Here is a 22,212-nt window from a genome sequence, read left to right on the forward strand (position 1 = left end):
CGTGGACCCACCAGCCGGGTGACCCCGGGCTCGCTCTGCACCCTCGCACCAGCTTGTCCCCCCCTCGGCCCCGTAGAAAGATTGGTGGCGTGGGAGGGTGACTGACAGTTTTGTTTTAAATCCTGTTGAAGGACACGGGAAAGCTTGCTTGTTGCGGTGCGGCTTTGGGAATGTTCTGTGATTGTCTCGCAGAAGACGGTGGGTGACCCGTGTCGATTCTCTGTGTTTCTGGCGGCTGACCTGTCGGGTGTCAGACTTCGGCCGAGGCTCCCCCGCCTGCTCGGCGAGAGGAGGGTCCAGGGGATGTTCAGAGGGGCTCGCAGACGGGCCAGGGACCATGTCTTTGGTGATTTTTTCTGATGCTTCTGGACGGTGGATTCTGCCCTCTCACACTCTGCTCTGGTCGACGTGAACTTGAACCTGCACCCGAGAATCGCCGGGGTCCGAGCCCTCGTGTGACACCCGGGACGTGCCTGGGGGCCCGTGTGGAGGACGCGGGGCTGGAAGTGAGAGTTTTGGAGACGGAGCATGGAAGGAGGGAGGACGGTGCTCTGCTTTATCAGAGAAGCTTTACTTCCTCTGGAGGGGATTATTCATAGGATAAAATTTAAACTAAAAAGGATTCATTTCCATTAAGTTCAGAGTGGTTGCAAAACAAAATTCTTCTCTTACCGCGTGTGTACAAGGAAATTAATGGCCTGGAAACTTACAGCTGCTTGACCGTCTGCAGGCCTGAGGCCCCTGGTCTGGAAGGTCTGCTGACGGGGCCAGCAGCCAGCTGGGCCCCGAAGCCAGGGTGCAGCCCTCAGTTCTGCCGGAGCCGTCAGCGCAGGAATGCTGGGGACGGGTCTTAGGGGCTTGACGCCTAATTAGGTTTCTTTACCCCCCAGAGCCTGAAGCGGATACTGGGACCAAGTACACTGAGAACTGGACTGAGTCAGGTAGAGGGTGGCTTCTTAGTTCTTATCCCCAGTGGAAAGTGTTCATACTGGTGGAAGGTGTTGCTCAACTACAAATGTGCAGCATCTGAGTTTTTGCAATCTCTCAGGAAAGTACAGTTTTCCTAAACCGTGGAATGGATGTGCCTTTTAAGAATCTCATTTAGGTAATGTTGAGTGTTAAATGCACAGACAAAACAAAGCACAACCAGTTTCAAAACTCTGGAGCATTCATCTGAAACGCAGCATCATCATGAAGTGGCGAGGCTCTCAAAATCAATCGGTCGAACACTAAACCAGAGAACGTACTGAGCAAACGCACACTCTACCACGTACCTGGCCTTGTAAGACGCAGCGATACAGTAGCTACACGGCTGCCCTGGGAGGGCTGTTATCTGGGGCGGGGGGTGGGGGGGGATGGAGACCCTGGTGATAGTGAGTGAAGGGTCTCCAAAGCCCTCCTGTGAGAGGGACCCCTGCGCTGAGTCGAGAGGCAGGACTCGGGGCCAGGACGCCCCATCTGTCCTGGGACCACACTCAGCACGGGGATCAGCCGTCGGGTCACCCCAGGGTCTTCCAGGACCCGCGAGTGACCGGTTTACATTTGGAAAAAACTCCTAGAAATTTGGAGGGTAGAGTAGAGGTGGGTGAGGCCAGAGGCAGAGAGATGACTGGGAGGTGGAGAGAAATGGGCGGGGTGGGTACAACAGGGGCTCTTCTGTACCAGCGTCTGGCCTGCAGTTGAGGTCAGGGTCCCGCCCTGGGGCAGAGGCGTCTGTGCAGGTCGGAAGGTGAGTCCACCTGCCAGTGCCCTGAGATGGGGGCAGTGTTGTGCTCGCATGCATTTCTGAGACTCACTGACCTTGCTCGGATTCACAGAAGGTCGGTGACCGCCTCCCGCTCCACTTCGAAAGGTGAAGGGTGGGGTCAGAGGTCAGCCTGCAGAGCGAGGCCGGTGTGATGCTCCCTGGGGCTTCCTGCTTAGTCATTTCGACCAAGAGCACAAGCCTACTGCAGAAGGGAGTGCCTGCCGAGCTGACGGCACGTTTTGCTGTGAGTCGGAGCTCAGCGGGGGCAGTGGGCAGACAGGTTCGCAGAGCCGCCACCCCGCGGTGCCCCCTCGACACGTTCTGTGAACCTTTGTTCATTGACAGCCGCTGGGCTCTAAGGGAGGCAGCACTGCCCTTCGGAGTCCGTTTATGCCACGAAATGGACGTCCCTGTATGGACACCCACGTGGGCCTCCCTCAAATGCTAAGACGGTCGTTTGAAATTCAGAGCTCATTTAAAATAGGCCTGATCTACAATCCAGGCTCAACTGATAACTTTCTACGGGAGGGCGTGAAAGGAGGGAACTACGGGGATGGGGACTCTCCTGGCTTCACGTCGCCTGCCGCCTCCCAGGGCTGTGCCCTCTGTCCCTCTCTCCCCCCACGCAGATGCACAGAAACCATTGTTTGGGGGTGTCATCCGGCTGCAGCCTGAGCCATTGTGTGGTAGGGAGTTGTTCCCTCCCAGAAATGGGCGCCCCTCCCTGGCTGCGTGTGGCGGGGAGGGAAGGGTACCACTGTCTGTGTTGTCAGTGAAATGGCGGTGGTTAAAGGCCTTTGCCCAAAGCCCCAGGATTTAATTTTATGCAGTTGTGACAAGCATGGATCTACTGAAGTTTGTATGTGTCAGCACAGCCATTTTAAAAGTCTGCAGGCAAGAATTGTTTCAGTTTGTTTTACATAACTTTTCTTCCCCCTGTTCACATCCTTTTAACTTTAGACTCATCAAATACAGGATTCGTCCTACACGGTAGTGTTTCCTGTCTTGTCAACTTTACTAGTTTCCAAGCCTTTTCCCTTGTCAGCGGGCTGCATTACTCTATTGCAAGTTCTCTTTAAAAATCAAGCTCTCTTATGTTCATTTTCCTGTGGAAACAAGTCCTTTTCAACGTTGAGGCTTCTGTGTTTGCAGTGGCTACAATTAGTTTGTATTTTATTCCTCAGGCATCTATTCTGTTTTGATGCCTACAGGTAAAAAAAAAAAAAAAGATTGGTGCTTGTTTCTCTGCGTTTTTCACCTGTCATGACAAAAATGTGAGAATTAGGCGCTTTAAGGAATCCTAATTTTATGTTTCTATTACTGTAAACTTCAAACTTTTCTGTGTTTTATGTCTCAGTAGGATCCTAGAGCTTTGTTCAAAAGGTATATGTAAACCTTCTAAATTTTTCCTATTTATTTTTGAATGTGCAGGGTATTCCAAGTCCAGCAGGTATAGAGCAGTGGTTACAGAGAAGCTGTCTTCTGCTGCTCTGCCCCACCCCCAGGCACCCAATGTTACCAGTTTTCTGTGTATCCTTCCAGAGGGAGGAAGAGATACATTTGTCCCTCGATTTTTTTGGGTAATGTTTTGTCACTAATTACATCAGTGTGGTAACAAAATTACTAATTTTCCCCCTGCATTTTCTTTAAAAACGTATGTTACACTTCGATGGTGACTGTAAAAAGTTGTGTTTCCACTGGGGCGGGCGTGGGCAGGTGGGGACCAGGGCTGCAGCCCTAAAGGAGCCGGGGCCACAGTCCTGAGTGAAGGGGTGAGATGCAGAGCCCCCTTCCTTGGGGTCCTGAATATTTGAATTTATAATATGGATCCTTCTAGAGAGGGGAATGTATTAACTCTTTAACTCTTGGTGTGAAAAGAACTTTTAAACCCATTTCTCTGCGCTCTCGTCCTGGAGGGGATTCTAGGAGAAAGATGCTGACACGCAGAGAAACTGCCGGCACCGCAAAGCCAAGCTGTTGGCTGAGAGCAGGCCCGCGCTCTCGCCGGCGGGGACTCGTCCTGAGAGGGACTGAGTCAGACCCGCCTGCTGCCGCGCGGCCGTCCAGCGGGGTCCGGGGACAAGGACGTGCCCCTATGATCTGTACCCCACGCTGCAGACACCCACCCACACCCCACACCCCAGGAACCAGACCCTCCCTCCTGAGGCGGTGGCCGCTGGGATCAAACACGCAGGGACAGCAGTAGGCGGACAGTGTGCGCATCTCCCGCGAGGGGACCCGTCTCGGTGGGCGGCTTTGGGTGTAGAGAATCGCGGGACGGGGGATGGCAGAAGAAACCACCTCCCTTTCAGTTATGAATTTTTGAGTAACACTTAATGGGGGAGGAAGAAGACACTTCCTTCCTTTCTGAAGAGGATTTAGAGCACCGTGGAGAGAGCGGAGCCGGCGTGCTGCCCTTCAGAACTGCTTTTCCGTTTGAAGGAAAACGTCCCAACGAGCTCATGATGCCCAGGCACTTCTTGAAACCGACGGCTGCGTGTGAAGTGTTGGTGGATTTCCTGGCCCAGAGAACAGGGCAGGACCCTTCTTGAGTCACGACCTTTCTGGAGCGTTTTAGCCCGGTTTTGATGCAGAACGATGCTGGAACGGCCCACGCAGGAGCCGGTGCGATTGCTCAGGGCAGCCGGACTCTGCTCGGCGGTAGCACGTGAGCACCAGGCCCTCCCAGGTGCCGGCGCGGAGATACGGCCGCCCGCGGGAGGGTGTGTACCCGGCAAGCAGGAAGCGCGGCCGCCGGCGCCCCGGGCCAGGTGTGCGCGAGGTGGTCCCCAGCTCTGGCGGCCGCCCGCCCTCCGGTGCCGGACTCCGAGGGTCGCGGTCCGGGAGCATGACGGCTTTACAGCTCAAAGAGCTCTCGCAGTCGGGGCTCTACCGCCGGAGGAGGGACCGGCCGGACAGCCTGCGGCTCCCGGGGCAGCAGGAGCAGGCGCTCAGGTGAGTGGAGCCCGGCGGGAGGGGGAGGGGCGCCTGGCAGCCTGAACCCCGGCCCGGCCGGAGGGTGAGCGGCGAGGGGCGACGGGCTGAGCCCCTGGCGTCAGCTTCCCAGCGCTGCAGCCTCGCTACACCCCCAGGGCCGAGGATCGCGGAGGGAGGGTTAGACCTGCCCGCCGCTGTCGGAAGGCACATCGCTTGGGCTTCTTAGGGCGCGTTTCAGAGGGACTTTTCTCTGCGTTTTGACGGTGAGGGTCGCGGGTGGTGTCTTGGGTGGGCGTCAGGGTGTTGTTCTTCGGTGTCGACATGGATTTCACAAAGGAGGGCAGGGCAACTTTTGAACGTAACCTGGGAGGGAGGGAGACCTTTCTAACTGAAAAGGTTAGGGGTTTCTGTTTCCACCGTTAATTGGCCTAAAACAACACGGTGTCAGTTTTGCTTACCGCTACTGAATTATCTTTAGGTTACAGGTTCTGAGCAGCCCCTGCGCGCTAAGCTGTTGCTTAAACTGCTGTGTTTGCCGCGAGGGGTGGGGCTCGGAGCTGACAGCAGGGACCCTTCTCCGCGCACGCGCGCTGGGTGGCACCTCAGTGCCTTTGCGGACACTTGATCCACGCGTTTGAAAGTTCCACTCAGGTGGTGAGAGGAATAGATACGTTTTATATATGTATATAGTATATAATAATTATATCCTCTCGCTATATATATTTCACCTATAAATTCGCTTTTAGAGTTTATTTTAAATTCTTTAAACTTAACAGGAAACAGTTGACAAGGAAGCCCTTTAAACTTGTATTAACCTTGTGTACAGATTTACTGCAGGAGCCGTGCTTTGGGCGGGGTGTGTGTTCATTTGAAATTTTCTGACTCTGGCTGGTACTGTTACTCACACTGTTAGAATGTATTCCCTACCACGTTGGGTGTCTCTTCGCTACAATTAGTGTATCAACTCTGAACTGACCGGATTAGACAGAAGTTTAAAGCTTCAGAGTTTGACGTGTAAATTTCAAGTATGAGGGTTAGTGAGAATTCTGAGCCCCCTCCTGCTTGACCAGATGGGCACGGGTGGACGTGAGCCCTGAAACTGCCTCCGATCCGCTCTTGGTCCAAGAGTGGTTTTAATTTCAGATTCGGGGTCCTAAGGAATTTACTTTAAAAGAAATAAGATATGTAAAATGACGTTCAAGGCCAGCCAACTTTCACTTATTTTCAGACAGTGGCAGGAGTACCCATGAATGAGATTACCTGTTATGTCCGAGGGGCTGGTTATGTATATAAGTCATAATGACCTTTGAAACAACTAGGTTGTTTTGTTTTGTCTCGAGTTTAAATTACAGAAGGAAGAATCATTCTTAAGGTGTATTGCTTGTTGCCTTGGGGTGAGGACACATTTTCCCACTTTTTCTGCTGTATTGTCCCCTGGTGATTAGAAGGGGCTTAGACTGCTGCCATGTCTCTGTCCCCGGGTTCAGAGAAGTGACCGTTTACTTATTTTAGGACTTCGAGCTCAGCCAGGAAAAGAGCCTTTTATCGATTTAGAGAGGCAGGGTTTTCGCCTAGTTTTATAGGAAGCCTGTTGTTAGTATGAAATCGGGTTCCTCAGGTAATAGGAGCTGGAGGGGTGACTTTGAGGTTAGACACGCCCAGTTCAGGCCGCTGGGTCAGGCAGATAACCTTGATGGATTCAGGTGGCTCCTTTAAAAGGAGGATAAAAATCACTGCCGCTATTGAGTGTCGTTTATTATCTCATAAAACCCTCGCCACCAGCTTGATGGCAGGCGTTGTCATCCGGTGAAGGGTACTTCATGCATTACTCACTCGGCTACCTTTCATCCATCTCCTGCCGTGTGCCACGTCGAGGCTGGGCCGCGTTAAGACTCATGGCCGCCCCAGGGACACCGGTGTCTGGGCCCTGGAGGGTCACCTTCAGGTGTTCCTCCCAGGAGCTGTCGCTGGACTGAGCACCTGTGACATTGGGTACCTCGAAGTAGCACAAACCCACTCCCATTCTGACCCCTCCCTCACACACTGTTTTCTCAGCACGTTTATGGATTCTGGCAGAAAAACCATCAGAGACTAACAGGGCTGTGCTCACTGCCAGAAAACATGTTTAAGTTTAAATTGAAGACTGTGCTCTGAAACAGGACACAAGTGTTTAAAGAGCACGTAAGAGTCAGTGAAGGACTTCCCTGGTGGTGAAGTGGTTAAGAATCCACCTGCCAATGCCGGGGACACAGCTTCAAGCCCTGGTCCGGGAAGATCCCACATGCCGCGGCGCAATTAAGCCCGTGCGCCACAGCTACTGAGCCTGCACTCTAGAGCCCGCGAGCCACAACTACTGAGCCCGCGTGCCACAACTACTGAAGCCTGGGCGCCTAGAGCCCGTGCTCCGCAACAAGAGAAGCCACCGCAATGAGAAGCCCGCGCACCGCAATGAAGAGTAGCCCCCACTCACCTCAATGAGAGAAAGCCCGCACGCAGCAACGAAGACCCAACGCAGCCAAAAAAATTAAAAATTAAAAAAGAGTTGGTGAAACTGCTTCCGGCTTCAAACTCCAAACTGTTTAGAACAGAATGCTGCTGGTATCGATTTTTATTTTGAAGTATCCAGTACAGCCTGAAACGTGCTCTCCTTGCTTTGTACAGCAGACCATCAGCCTCCACGCCTGAGGGCGGAGTCACGGCAGGCGGTTCATCTCGTTTACACTTTGTCACAAGAGGAGAAAGTTGTGTGATTGGAGCCTCTTAGTTCTAGAACGCGTCCTTCAGTGTGGCTGGAACCTGACGTGCCTGAGAGACCCCTGGACGTCACCTTCCTCCATGGAGGTGGACCTGAGGACTCTGCATGCAGGTAGCGTTGGTGCCACCTCCTCATTCGGGGACAGGACTTCTGACGTCCTGCTCTGCCCGTGGGTTCATTCAGTGAAGCTCTTCTCCCACCCCCTGGGCTCGGAAGCTGTTCCTCGTACCTTCCCGGGCATGAACCCTTCTTCCTAAAGTGCCTGATGCCGGAAAATACCATCCAAGATATACCCTTGTGTGTGTGTGTGTGTGTGTGTGTGTGTGTGTGTGTGTGTGTGTGTATTTACTCCTTAGCTATTTGTTCTCCCTCTTAAATTGTGCTGCACCCAAACACAGTTTTTTTTGAGGAAACCTGAATGAAAAACACACCTGTGCGATCCACAACCCCTCCCACCCACCCACCCCCGTTAAAAATTCTCAGAGTCACCTCGGCTCTGCCTCAGACACATGGGGTCTGTAACTAACTGGGGACATCTCAGAATCAAGTCTTTGCCAGCCGGCTCCGAAAGGAAGTTTAAAGAAGGACCAGGGGCTGGTGAATTATGACCCTTACACCTGATCTTCCTGTTTCTCTGTGGCCCACGAGCTCAGGATGGATTTTATAGTTTTCAAATGGTTGGAAAAAATGAAAAGAATATTTCATGGCATAGGAAAATTACATGGAACTCAGTTTCCACAGATAAAGTTTTATTGACACACAGCAGACGTATTTGTACACGTGGTCTCTGGTGGGTTCTTGCCGTGGTGCCCGAGCTGAGCTGTGGCCACAAAGACGGGTCTGGCCTCCGGCTCTTTGCAGTCACCCCTTGGTCTCGAGCTCAGACCAAGGACCCTTAGGTCCTCCCCTCATGTTCCTTTAGTTTTGCCCCCCTCCTCCCCTCCACCTGCATGAAACAAAGGTGGATCAGAAGAGGCGGCTGACGTTTGTGCCCCTCTGTGAAGTCCACTGGGGAGGACTCGCTTGTGCTGTGCTTTCCTACGCTCTTCCTGGTGGAGCTGGGTCACCAGGACCACAAAGGGGGTGCAGAGAGAAGTAACCTTTACTTTACGGTGGTTAAGTAAGGCTTTGGACCTCCTGTCCTTCTAGATCTGGGATGGCGTTGTGTTCCAGCCGCAGGATGCCTTTGCTTGGTTAAGAGTAGGAAACACGGGGGGGCCGACTCGAGCCCGCTGGGCACACGGGGGCGCGCACGTCTCTCCCCGCCCTCCCGCCGCCGTCGCCGCCCGCTCTTGCTTTCTCGCGCTCCCCGCCCGTTGCTCTCCGTCGGTTCCCTCGTTAGTCCGCCGCAGCCTCATCAGCCACCCGCCGCAGTCTTCGAGCTTGCGAGTCGCGGACGGGAGTCCTTGGCGCGGAGAGGCCGGACTCGGAGTCGTCGCCTGAGTACCTTTCATCTGAGAAGTTCAAGGCACTTTGTAGAACTTCTGCCACACAGGCTGTGGGTCTTGCAGCACATTTGTAAGCAATGGCTGCCATCCGGAAGAAACTGGTGATTGTTGGAGATGGAGCCTGTGGCAAGACTTGCTTGCTTATTGTCTTTAGCAAGGACCAGTTCCCAGAGGTGTATGTACCTACAGTGTTTGAGAACTATGTGGCAGATATTGAAGTGGACGGAAAGCAGAAAACATCCCAGAAAAATGGACTCCAGAAGTCAAGCATTTCTGTCCCAACGTGCCCATCATCCTGGTTGGGAACAAGAAGGATCTTCGAAATGATGAGCACACAAGGCGGGAGCTAGCCAAGATGAAGCAGGAGCCAGTGAAACCGGAAGAAGGCAGAGATATGGCAAACAGGATTGGTGCTTTTGGGTACATGGAGTGTTCGGCAAAGACCAAAGATGGAGTGAGGGAGGTTTTTGAAATGGCCACGAGAGCTGCTCTGCAAGCCAGACGTGGGAAGAAAAAATCTGGGTGCCTTGTCTTGTGAAACCCTGCTGCAAGCACAGCCCTCATGCGGTTAATTTTGAAGTGCTGTTTATTAATCTTAGTGTATGATTACTGGCCTTTTTCATTTATCTATAATTTACCTAAGATTACAAATCAGAAGTCATCTTGCTACCAGTATTTAGAAGCCAACCATGATTATTAATGATGTCCAACCCACCTGACCCACCAGGGTCCTTCTGACACTGCTCTAACAGCCCTCCTCTGCACTCCCACCTGACACACTAGGCGCTAATTCAAGGAATTTCCTAACTTCTTGCTTCTTTCTAGAAAGAGAAACAGTTGGTAACTTTTGTGAATTAGGCTGTAACTACTTTATAACTAACATGTCCTGCCTATCATCTTTCAGCTGCAAGGTACTCTGGTGAGTCACCACTTCAGAGCTTTACTCATTTTAACAGATTTCATTGGCATAGCTCTGGGTGGCAATCCAGTTTTTTGAAAATGTGCTCAGCCAGAAAGGCCCAAGTCCACGCAGCTGTGGCAAAGTTACAGTTCTGTGGTTTCATGTTAGTTACCTTATAGTTACTGTGTAATTAGTGCCGCTTAATGTATGTTACCAAAAATAAATATATCTACCCCAGACTAGATGTAGTATTTTTTGTATAATTGGATTTCCTAATACTGATATTTGTCATCCTCACAGAAAGTGTATTGGTTTTTTTTAAAAAAAGAAAGTGTATTTGAAAATAAAGTCAGATGGAAAATTCAAAAAAAAAAAAAAAAAGAGTAGGAAACACGGATCAGGCCCCCATGCTGACTGAGCCCTTGCTGGGGGCCCGGCGCTGTGGTGAGAACTTCTGTGGTTCTGTTCTTAACTCAGTCCCGAAAGGGGGAGAAGGACCCAGCTCCCGGCCTTGGTTCAGCGTCCTGTCGGGCGGGAACTGGGCTGTCCCAGTGCGCGGGGTGGGCTGGGGGAGCATTTCCTTCAAACCTGTCTGCTGTTTGCTGATCATCAGGGGGACCCATCTTTTGACTGAAAAACCAGCATTTGTATTTTAGTTTTAGAAACGTCATCTATTAGACAGAGGGATAAAACTGCAGCTTGGCCATTTTGTCTGTCCTCATTTAACGGTTCAGCAGAACACATTTAATCTTCCCAACAGTGAGCTCAACTGATAACAAGTATTTCTTCTCTTTGGTCCAGGGAGGTGTCAGCTGGCCAGTGTTGGTTTTTGAAAGGTAGTAGTGCCTTCTCGTATGTGTTTAAGGGTGTAATTCACACAAACACACACGCACGTGTGTGTGTGCGCAATGGAGTACTATTCAGCTGTGAAAAAGAAGGAAATCCTGCCTGTCCTGACAGCAAGGATGGGCTCTGACAGGGCCAAGTGAATGAGGCGGACAGGGAAAGACAGCGTGTTCTCTGTCGTAAATGCAGAATCTAAAACCAGAGTGGAATGGGGGTCCAGGGGCAGAGAGTGGAGGCCTGGGGAGGGGCGGTTTAAGGCACAGACTTGCAAGTAGAGGATGAACGAGCTCTGGAGGGAGGCCTGCCACGCGGCACGGTGACGGCAGTCAGCAGGGCTGCGCCATGTGGCGTGACGGAGGTGTCCCTGATGCTCCGGGGTGATCATGCAGCAACACTAAGCATGTCAAACCAGCAGCCATGCACCTCAGACTCCCACGTTACGTGTCCGGTATTATCTCACTTTAATAACTGTGTGACACACAAGTGTTCCTGTTGGAATAGCAGGTTTTGCAGGCACCCGTTCCTCACCCTTCTCACCCCCACCCCTAAACTGAGTCCAAGCCACAGGCCCCACCGTCCACCCCGGGGCCTGGTAGCCATCCCTGCCCAGGGTCTGCTCCTCCCTGAAGGAATGAAAGCCCACTGGCTTCGAGGTGCCTCTTTTATTCCTGGTTAAACCCCTTTGACTCTGAGAGAGGAAGTTAAATTGACGTCCATCCCTCTGACGTCCCACACAGAGGGCTGTATCTACCAAAGGATGGACCGTGACCTTCCGGTGCTCCTTCTTCAGTGGTTTTGGGAGGCTTATTTTCTGAAGGGAAGTGTTTTCCTCTCGGTCACCTAAAGTATTTCCATACAGTTGAGGGGGTATATGCTGAAAGTAAAAATAGTATTAATGCTTAAAATTCGTGTGTGTTAAAGGGGTGGTTGATGGTCCTGTTCTGCGTCTCTGTGCTGCTCTGAGACCCTTGGCAGAGAACCTCGGCCTCAGCAGAGTCAATTTGTAAATTTGCTGTCACTCACGTAAAGTTTTCTAAATGATTTAATTTAATGACAATTAAATGCCAAGATTTTAATCATTATAAATTGCTTTTCTGTTGGTTAAAAGGAAAACAAAACTTGATGTATCAGTTATAAATCACTTATAAAAACAAAAAAATTACAATTGGCTAAAATGTTTGCTTTATATTACTTTGGAGAGATGCTATTAAAATGAAACAGTGCTATTTATTATATATGTATTTACATATCTTGGAAACACAGCCACTTAATTGTGTATATGTGTGACCCAGTGGCCATTCTGTGATTAAAACAGACTTTAGACAAATATTCTCCTACATAAAATCTACTTTTAGAAACAATCATTAAATAAGTTAATTAATATGAATTATGAATCAATATGAAGCTGGTTGCAGCTTCTTAGAGCTGCTGTAACAAGTACCACACCCTGGGAGGCTTTAGACGGCAGAGATGTCTGGTCTCTCAGTTCTGGTCACTCGGGGTCAGAAATCAGCGTGGCAGCTCTCCTCGTGCCTCTGATGTCAGCTGCAGGGCTGTGTGTCCAGCTTGTGGGGCATCACCCCACCCTGGCCTCTCTCATCACGTGGCTCTGTCTCCACATGGCGTCCTCCTCTGTGTGTGTGTCTCCTCTTGTAAGGACACCAGTCACATGGGAGTTGGGCCCACCTACTCCAGTGTGACCTCAGCTTGTGCCTTAATTACATCTTCAGAGACTCCACTTCCAATAAGGTCATGTTCACAGGTACCAGGGTCAGGACTTCAACACGTCTTTTGCAGTAGGAGCCCTAACAATGGTGTCTGCATGATACACTGAAGCTTTCTTATTTAAAAAAAAAATTTTTTTTTAATTTACTTATTTATTTTATTTTTTGGCTGCATTGGGTCTTGGTTCCTGCATGCGGGCTTTCTCTAGTTACGGCGAGCGGGGCCTATTCTTCGTTGCGGTGCACGGGCTTATCATTGCGGTGGCATCTCTTGTTGCGGAGCACAGGCTCTAGGCGTGCGGGCTTCCGTAGTTGCAGCATGCGGGCTCAGTAGTTGTGGCTCGTGGGCTCTAGAGTGCAGGCTCAGTAGTTGTGGCGCACAGGCTTAGTTGCTCCGCGGCATGTGGGATCTTCCCGGAGCAGGGCTTGAACCCGCGTCCCCTACACTGGCAGGCGGATTCTTAACCACTGCGCCACCAGGCAGGTCCCTCAACACGTCTTTTTAGGGGACAGAATCCCACCCACAGCAGTGGTTTTTTGAAGGTTAAAGATCATTCCAGTGTGCAGTTTTTTAGAAACAGCTTTATTGAGGTGAAACGAATGGGCCTCAGTAGGTGCACAGTTTAACGTGCAGCTTGGTCAGTGCTGACACGTTCACAAAGTCAAGGTCACGCGCGTCCTCCTCATCCTCAAGGCCCTGCCTGCCTTTGTAGCCCTCCCACGTGCCTAGGCAGCTGGCCACTCTGGATGCTCTTGCATTCTCTGGAGTGGGGTATAAATAGAACCATCCAGTCACATACCCTTTGCTTTCTTTAGGCTCCTTTAACTCAGCATCGTTATTTTAAGACTCGTCCGTGGTGCAGGAGTCAGTGTCATTCATTTTACTGCTGAGTCACCTTCCGCTTATGGATTTACTGCGTTTGTTGGTTGCCGGTTGAGTGGTACCCAGCCCTTGGCCGTTTCAGATGCAGCTGCGTGAACATTCGCATACAAGTCCTGTGCTTTCATTTCTCTTGGGTGGAATGGTGGGGCTGTTTGGTGGGCACACACTTAATATCTGGAGAAATGGCTAAGCGGTTTTCCAAAGAGGCTGTGCCATTCTGTGTTCCCACCAGCAGTGTTTGCGGTTCCATTTTATCCACATCCTCAGCCACACTTGGCACGGTGGATGTTTTCCAGTTTTAGCCTTTCGGGGGAGTGTACTGCTATCTACTTGTGGTTTTATTTGCATTTCCCTAATGACTCACGAAGCTGAGTATCATTTCTTGTGCTTATTTGCAATTCCTGTATCTCCTTTGGGAAATTTACCATTCAGGTCTTTGCCCAACTTTTACTGGGCTATTTCTTACAGTATTTAGTTGAAACGGTGCTTCGTATGTTCTAGATACAAGCCCTTTGTCAGCTACATATTTTGCAAGTGTGTCCTCGCAGTGTGCGGTTTGTCTTCTCATTTTTATAAATGTCTGTTGACAAGAAGCAAAAGGTTTTTTTTTTTTGACAGTTGATTGATCTTTTTCTTTATATAAAGTTTGTGCTTTTTGTGTCCTATTTAGGAAATCTTTCCCAAACCCACAGTGAATAAGATTATTAATAAATATGTTCCATATAAATGTAAAATCATTAATTATTTCTTTACACCAGCTTGGCCTCTCTTGCCCTTCACTGCTTTTCTGGCTGTGCTGAGTCCTCACAGGGATGCTGTGCAGTTCACAAGAAAGGAAAAGGGCCCTGGAGACCCGTGGTTGGTAATTCAGGAGTTGAGCCGGGGCTGTTCCCCGTGTGTCTTATGCTCTTAACTACACACTTAAGCCCCACTTAAGTTTTAGGGTAAGGTTTCTTACCTGGAAGGTCTGAATACACTTGATCGTATCTTAAAAGTTAAAAATTTACCAAGGGTGACTTCCTATGATGCCCGTTGAAACAAAAATGGAATTTTTCTGCCTCGTAGATAATTCATACATGTTTGCCAGAGAAACTATCTAGGTTAAGAAAGCTAAAACTATTATATTTTTGTTTCATAATGAATATATTACTTAAAATTAAAATTAAGCATTATAAGAATGTCCAGCCTTTTATCTTACCTAAAACATTTGTCCTCCTGCCCCAGCATCAGGATGTGGGGGAACGGACAGCGTAGGAATTGACCAGGCATCAGGGCACAGAGGATGTTTGCTTATGTCTGAGCATGTCTGCTGCCAACTTTAGTTCTCAGTTCTAACAGACAGACAAAACTGGGACAAAACAGAAATTCTGCAGTGGTTTGGAAAATTTTGTTTCTTTCTTTTTTTGCCGCACCTTGCAGCATGCAGGATCTTAGTTTAGCTCCCCAACCGAGGATGGAACCCGAGCCCTCGGCAGTGAAAGCGCAGAGTGCTAACCACTGGACCGCCAGGAGTGATTAGGGCTCCGCGCTTTCACTGCCGAGAGCCCGGGTTCCATCCCTGGTCGGGGAACAAAAAAAAAGAAAAGAAAAGAAAAGAAAATAAGCCTTTCTGGAAAATTTCAATAACATTTCCAGGTGCAAGGAAATACGTTCTTTGTTTCATGGTAAAAGCTAATGTCAGTCATCTTGGCAGTATTGGAGATAAACTGACGTTATGGGTATTTTAAACAACGAGGTTTTATAAAAGTATAGCCGATTTAAAAGATCAAAACTTTTCCTGGGTATGGAATCATTCTTTGTGTGGCAGTCAACGAATGCCTTTAAGAATGGATCCAACCGGAAATATCAGCTGTTCAACACAAATTGCGGTTTTGGCTCTTCTTGATTTAATGTCGTGCTTTATTTAAAGGATATATTGTCAGGTTATGGGTTTTCTGCATTAGGCGTTGGTGTGGTTCAGTCAGCATTTGCTAAGGTCCTGCCACGTGCCAGGGATGTGAGGCTGGTTGAAACATTCATTATCTGCTAACACAGAAGTTCTTGTGTGTGGACAACAGAGAGATACTTAAAGACCCTGCATCGCTAGAGGGAGGCCCATAGCGCTGCAGGAGCAAGTGCGTTAAAATCCTCTATTGTGAGAAACAGATTACCCAGCACTGAGCGGCAGTGGGAGTTGGCAGACTTTCTGTAAAGGGCCAGATAATAAATGTTTCAGGCTTTTGTAGGCCTTCTGTCAGCGTCACAGCTGCTCGGCCTGCGGCTGTAGTGTGAACACGGGCCGTGGAACATGTGGGTGAATGTGTTGCTAAACTTAATAAAAGCAGCCGGGGAGCCAGATCTGGCCTGTGGGCGCGGATTTGCTGACGGCAGGCCTGTAATCACCATCATTGTTTAGCTCCCAGTTGGTGAGGGTCAGGAATCGGGTTCAGCTCAGGCCGGCGCCTCTGGCTGAGGGTCTCTGAGTCAGGGCTGCCTCTTCTCGAGGCTGGAATGGGGTGAGTGGCCCCAGAGCGTTTTGTAGCCTAATTCCAGAAATGACTGCCGACCACCTCTACTGAATTGTCTTCATCAGGAGCCCTTCAGCGAGTCCAGCCCACACCGCGGAGGGAGCCGTTGCACACAGGTGCGAATACTGTCAAAGACAAAATACTCATGACACCTGGTAGAGAACAGGAAGGACCATCAGGATGGATGTAGGGACCCCTGCAGTGGGGCAGAGAGATGGGGCTCAACTCCAAATCCACCAAGGAAAACTGGGGATTTACAGCGAAGGAGCAGGCGGGGGTCAGCGGGTGGAAAGTTACTGAGAGGGAACATCCGGGTGGAGGGATTCTGGCTAAACTGACCTCCCAGGATTCCTGCTGAAGACAGGCCAGGGCATCAGACATCGCCTGGGGGAGGGGTGGAGGCCGAGGAACCGGTCAGATACAGGGGGCCATCTGACCTGCAGGGAGGGGATTCTGGCCCAGCTGACAGAGCAGGATTCCTGTGAAACTGGACACTCAGAAGTCAGGGCCCGTCAGAAAGCTCGGCAGGGAGTCTTTGTGGGTGCCTGGAGGTGGCCTCCCCAGGGCTGCCGCAGGGGCTCCCAGAGGAGAGGCAGTGGGTGCGGTGCAGGGAGGTGAGACCCGCGTGCCCACTGGCTCTGCTGCCAAGTCAGCCTGGGCTCCTGGTCCAGCGTCAGTGCCTGTGTCTCTGTCGTCGTCACGGTGCCTCAGCCTCCCGGGAGCATCATTCCCTTCCATCCAGCTCCTCTCGTCTCCGACTTCTAGTTCCATGTGTTACTTTGCAGCCAGGCTTAGGTAAACACTTGCTGAATGAAAGCGAAGGAGATCCAGGAAAGAAGCAGACCTCTGCAGACAGGATGCCACAAAGTCGCGGCCGTCCGCCCACATCCATTGTTGACCCCTCCTCTGCCCGGTTGGTGCAGGGGCGCTGGGGTGGGGACAGCGGGCACTGGGGCTCGCGGCCGCCCCGCCCACATGCCCTCATGCTCCCGGGAGCCCCTGTCACCGTCCCCACCAGGCAGGCGGGCGTCCCGGCTCTGCTGAAGTGCGAGAGGTGCGGGGACCAGGTTTTCCATCACGGTGGCTTCTTGCTAATAGACACTCAGCACAGGGTCGCTGAGTTGCAGGAATAAATGAAGGTCCTGGTACCTTGCCGTCGGCTTCGTGGTTCCTCGTGTCCCCCTGACAGCAGCACGGCCCTGCGGGGCCCATCACGTGTCCTGATGCAGAGCCACCCCGTCGAGTAGCTTCCCCGCTGTGACAGCAGCCTCGATCCGCTAGGCCGTCCAGACCTCTGGCCCCAACACCCTCCACCCTGGCCAGTCTGCCAGCCTCCTCGGGCCATAATGCCCTACACACCTCATGGCCACCTTCCCGGGCCAGTTATTCCCTGGACCGATTCCCAATTCACGTAACTCCTAGCCTCTGATTGCTGGGTGAACAAGTGATAGAAGACAGATTTCTGTCCTACAGCCTCACCTTCTTCCTGGTTACCGCGGGGCAATCTTCTTCTTTTACTGATTTTTCTATCACCCTTGTTATTATAACTATTTGAAACCTCCCCCGTCATTGGTTTTTTTCACCGCACCTGCTTTCCTGAAACCACCGAAGCTCAATGGTGTAAGATTTCTCTCTCTGTCCCCCTCGTATTTGTGCAGATAAACTCCACGTGGGGACACGTTCAGGTTTGCAGGGATGTTATGCAGCCAGTGCGCGGTTCCTCCCGTGTGGCGGTGTAACTGCTTCCCGTGCCCCCGTGCGTCTTGCCCGGCCCCTCAAGGGCCCTCCTCCCCGAGCCTCTTTGACCTTTCCCCCTGCCCTCGGTGATAGACGGTCCCTCAAACGCTGTGACTTTGGTCTCTTCTCAGCCGAGCCCTCGCAGCCCAGACAGAGTTTGACCCCCCCCTCCCGTCACTGGCCCACGTCACCTCATCAGTCTTGGTTCTGGTAGGGGGCAGTGACCGTAGCAGGCTCTGGCTGGCTGAGGCAGGAAAGAATTTTATTGGAAAGAGTTCAGATTGCTCACAGAATTGACAGAAATGGGCAGATGGAAGAGCCGGGCTCAGGGGGGGCGGGAGGCTGGGAGACCCCCCGGCAGGCACCCTGGCCGAGGTCCCGGAGCTGGACCGAAGCGTCCCGGCTGGAGCTCGGTGCTGCTGCCTAAGCTGCTTCTGTCCCTAAAGATGCCTCGTCGGCGGTGAGGTGCTGGAGCCAGGGTCTTGGGCCTGCAGGACCAGGAGGGAGCCCCAGGGGCTCAGGGTCCATGGTTCTGGACAGTCTGCTCCTGGATGGGCGGGGCCCGACCTCAGGGCGCAGGATGAGGGGAAGGGTGGTCAGGCTGCAGCAGAGCCTGTGGCCTCTTCCTCAGCTGTGAGGGCGTCAGGGGAACGCGGGTGGTCCAGAGAAACCGAGTCAGGCCGAAGAGGAGCTTCCAGAGCTGTGCTTGAGCCCAGGTAGGTGCGTGAGCCCGGATGCAGCCTCGGGGCTCAGGACCAGTGCTCAAGCATCCAAGTCCATGGGGAACGTCAGATGGGTGAGGGAAGGTAACCTGGCTCGTGCAGGTCTCCTGAGTAAGCAGTTCACCTGGGCACCATCTACACCTGCACAGCGAGTGTGCAGACTGCCTTCTGGGTGAAGAAACGTGGACGTTGGCCCCTGAGGCTTCACGCTGTTGTATTCCGGCCTGTGCCCAGGTGGTGACCGCACAGGTGATGCCCCGTCCCCGCCCCAGTCCGTGCTGAAGGTCTGACTCAGTGTTTTTACCGCAATGGCAGCATCAGGTGTGGATTTTGACCTTGTGAGCTGTTCTTGTTTTTCTATCCCTTCACTTTTGCCAGGATCTTACCCTTGGTAATTGCTTTGGTGGGTTTTTAAAATTTATCCTTTGAATACAGAATTCTTTTCTGTATCTGAAAGGAGAAAACCGTCCCTTGAAATAATCCTGGTCCTTTGTCTCCATGGTTTAGAGTATTCTCCCCTGTGGAGAGCTCTTAATAGAACCAAGTCCACGTGCGGTGCAGCCTCACAGACTCATCACTGGAGGGTTAGCCGCTCTGTTACTCAGTCCACGTGGTTCTATTCGTTTGTGTGCACTATTCTCAGTATTCGTCTCTTGATGGACTTTCTTGGTAGACTGAGCTCTTTGAAAACTCGATTATTTTGTTCTTGCTATTTTCCCAGCTTAGTCGTGTGACCTGGGCCAGGCTAGTTCTGATGGCATTTTTGCTCTCCTTTATGCCATGACAAGAGATGGTTCTGGTTTGTGCTTTGCCGTGCTTGGTGTGGACCCGGGACGGGGCAGGTGCACGTGGCCTCCTGCACGGAAACCGCGCCCCCCGCCCCATCAGCTCCATTTATGGGAGAATTGGAGCCCCGCAGTCAGGAAGGCTTAAGGTTGCTTTTATATCATTTAAGTACTTAAATGTGAAAGACGCAGCGCAGGCGCTGCCCTGAGCTCCGGAGCTTCCCCTGCACAGACCTTTCCTTCCACACCTTCCTGGGAGGGTTGTGGCTGAGGCGGGAGGGAAGGGGGCAGGACAGACACGGCGCGGGGTGGGAGAGGAGGGCACGGGTGGGAGCTGACCTGGACCCCCAGCGATTTTATCACGTGACCCACCACCCTGCCTGTAGGTGTGGGTGTTTCCAGCTGCTGAGTGAGCCCCGTGCCTGTTACTGGATCCGGGCCCTGGGGTCTGAGCATGGCCTCGTGCCTCGATCTGGGTCCAATCAGGAGGAGAAACCCACACAGTGATTAGAAGGAGGAAGGTTCACTGCAACAATGAAGTTCCTAACTCTAACGGGCTTGGGAAGAGGGGCTGCAGGGGGGAGCCCACTGGGCGCGGGGCTGGGGGCCCAGGGCCGGGAAGAAGGGGCAGGATCTGAGCCCGCAGAGGGAGCCGGGAGGTGGCCGGTGGGATGTCCGCCTAGCCCAGCGCCCAGACCGGGTCAGAGCAGAGACCCCAGTGATGCTGCTGAGGGGCCGGCGGGCCTGCCTGAGGTCGGGTCGGGTCGGGCGTGACCACCGCTCCTGCAGATACGCAGACGCCCTGCCCCTGAGAAAAGCCAGGGGACTGGCCGAGAGCTTTCTCCCTCAGCCTGCGGAACGGCGTTCAGAAACCCAGTTCACCCAGTGCGGTGAGGGGTGCTGGGAGGACCAGAAGAGGGGGACACGCGGGACACGCATGGGCCCACGGAGAGACGCCAGCCGGTGCCGGACATCACTGTTCGGCCCCTCACATCCTCCGACGGTCCCGCGGGGGCATCTAAGGCTCGGCAGCTGAAACAGGCCCGGCCTTGCTGTGCACACCCGTGAAATTTGAAGTGAATGAAAGAAAGGAAAGCTTTTTTTTTTTTTGCGGTACGCGGGCCTCTCACTGCCGTGGCCTCTCCCGTTGCGGAGCACAGGCTCCGGACGCGCAGGCTCAGCAGGCATGGCTCACGGGCCCAGCCGCTCCGCGGCATGTGGGATCTTCCTGGACCGGGGCATGAACCTGTGTCCCCTGCATCGGCAGGCGGACTCCCAACCACTGCGCCACCAGGGAAGCCCAAGAAAGCTTTTTAAAGTTATCCAAAAAAACCCCATTTTTCAGTTCCCGCACTTTATCTTGTCCGATATTTTTCAAATGTTGCTTAATGTGCTAAAACATACATGAAAACATGTTCTTTGTTTAAAAGAAAAGCAGTGAGACGGGTAGATTAAAATTTGAAAGCGTTGTTTTCACTTGAATCAAATGTTTCTTTCTGTCCTTTGTCCTGAAATTCTCACGGTTTTTTTCCCTTGAGGAGGGCAGACCTCACAATTAGCTCACGGTCACGAGATAACTGGGCTGGCTTCCTCCCCCCAAGGTCTGCTGAAGGTCAGCTTTCAGGGAGCCGTCCTGGCTGAGGCAGAACTAAAATAAGGACCTAACGGAGAGCCAGAAAGCAAGTGGCGCGGGTGGCCACCGTGGGCGCAAAAGGGCTCGTGGACACACTGCAGGGATTTCCTCGCAAACCGGGCTTTCTCTGGAGTCCACACTCCTGCTAAAAATGCTGCCCTTTTGTGTTTGAAATACGAGACCCTCTCAAGTTTGTCTCTTTTGGTCAGGACACAATAGATCCCTTAAAAAGGATGTTTCGTGGTGAGACGGTGTGTTTGTGGATCACAGTATGAGTGCCGGGGAGAAGTGACCTGAGAGTGGAGGGCTGCTCCAGGGGCGTTTTCCCACGGAGACGGCTAAACACGCAGAGAAAACGGCCCAGCCTGTAAGAGGAATTCTGAGCATGTTCTTCAAGCTGACCAAACCCTGCTTGTCTGAGTGACCGTGGGGACCCAGTGGGAGGGAACCTGGGAGCCCAGTTCCAGATTCCAGCGGTGATGACAGTTCGGGGGTGGGGGCAGTTCCTTTACTGAGGGGATGAAACCAGGCTGAGGTGGTGAGTGAGACCCTTAGATGGAGTCATGCAGTCCTGGGGGAGGGCGGCAGTCTGCCCACCTGCTGGCCCATCCCCTGCGACTTCACACAGGGCTGGTCCAGCTGTTGGGAGATGGGGGAGCACGATGGGGCCGGTGGCGGAGTGTGTCCGTGCGGCGCCGGTCCCTCTGCAGGGTGGAGCAGGGTTAGATCTTCCCAAATCCCACGGCTCCCAGGCCACCGGTCAGCACAGGCGGAATGTCAGAGGAGTTTCACAGGAGGATCTGAGCGCCGGGCGGGCCTCAGAGGGCTGGAAGCTCCGGAAGGCTCGGGAGAAAGGGCCTGGAGTGTCCCTGTCCTCTTGGATGGTGTCCTCAGTGCCGGGAATATTTGATCGTCACCAGTAACGGCGATTGTAAACACCCACGTGGCGACAGCCGTCTCGAGTGTGTGTGGATCTTCACAAGGAAAGGGACCGGGTATTAGGCTGTCTGCACACACGGAGGTCTGGGGACGTCCCTCTGCTTATCCACGAGTTAACTCAAGTTTTACGCCTGTTTGTGGCCTATCGGGCATACGCCGTACACCTGCTTTAGTTATCAAAGAAAAGTGCACACTGACCAGAAGTAAAGTCCTTCTTCATATAAAGACATAAAGGCTTCCCCAGACCTCCGTGTGTGGCAGGAACATGGTGAGTCTTCTCTGCCTCTTGTACACTTTCTGTAACAAGCTGCACCGTGTTTGGGCCGACGGGGTCGGGGAGTCCAGCCCACCCCGCAAGCCGTGCAGTCGGGCCCTCCTGTCCCGGTGCCCCATGTGCCTGCACGCGGGGCTGCCCGCCGCACACATCATTCGCCAGTTTTCTGCTATTAAAGATTTTGCCTTTTGCTCCTGTCGATGGAAATAATCAATAAACGATCTAGAATAGGAATAGAAAAGAGTTTGGGGCGTTTTTCTGAGCCAAACTGAGAGGACTTTAGCCCGGAAGACAGCCTCTCAGGTAACTCTGAGGAGCTGCTCCGGAGAAGCAGGGTTTTCAGCACAGTTTTATATTTCATCAGAACAAAGAAC

General features: G+C 52.3%; 1 protein-coding gene and 1 pseudogene across 4 annotated transcripts in view; both read left to right on the forward strand.

Annotated features, from left to right (window-relative positions):
- Positions 1-22,212, forward strand: part of LIMS1 (LIM zinc finger domain containing 1) — a gene marked incomplete at its 5' end in the record, with an annotated part of 95,454 nt that overhangs the window by 45,941 nt on the left and 27,301 nt on the right. Inside the window, one exon of one of the 3 annotated variants that reach the window (XM_082851521.1) lies at positions 4,596-4,702. The exons of the other annotated variants lie outside the window; for them this stretch is intronic. Within the exon in view, the coding sequence (XP_082707647.1) occupies positions 4,596-4,702 (107 nt within the window). Of the gene's footprint in view, positions 1-4,595; positions 4,703-22,212 lie in introns of those variants that run through there. 3 annotated transcript variants of the gene reach the window in all.
- LOC309970177 (transforming protein RhoA-like) lies at positions 8,717-10,169 on the forward strand (annotated as a pseudogene). Its single transcript has one exon. The product of its transcript is annotated as a transforming protein RhoA-like (transcript).

This window comes from Leucopleurus acutus, assembly GCF_964270905.1.
Source record: "Leucopleurus acutus genome assembly, chromosome: 12".
Taxonomy (NCBI): Eukaryota; Metazoa; Chordata; class Mammalia; order Artiodactyla; family Delphinidae; genus Leucopleurus; species Leucopleurus acutus.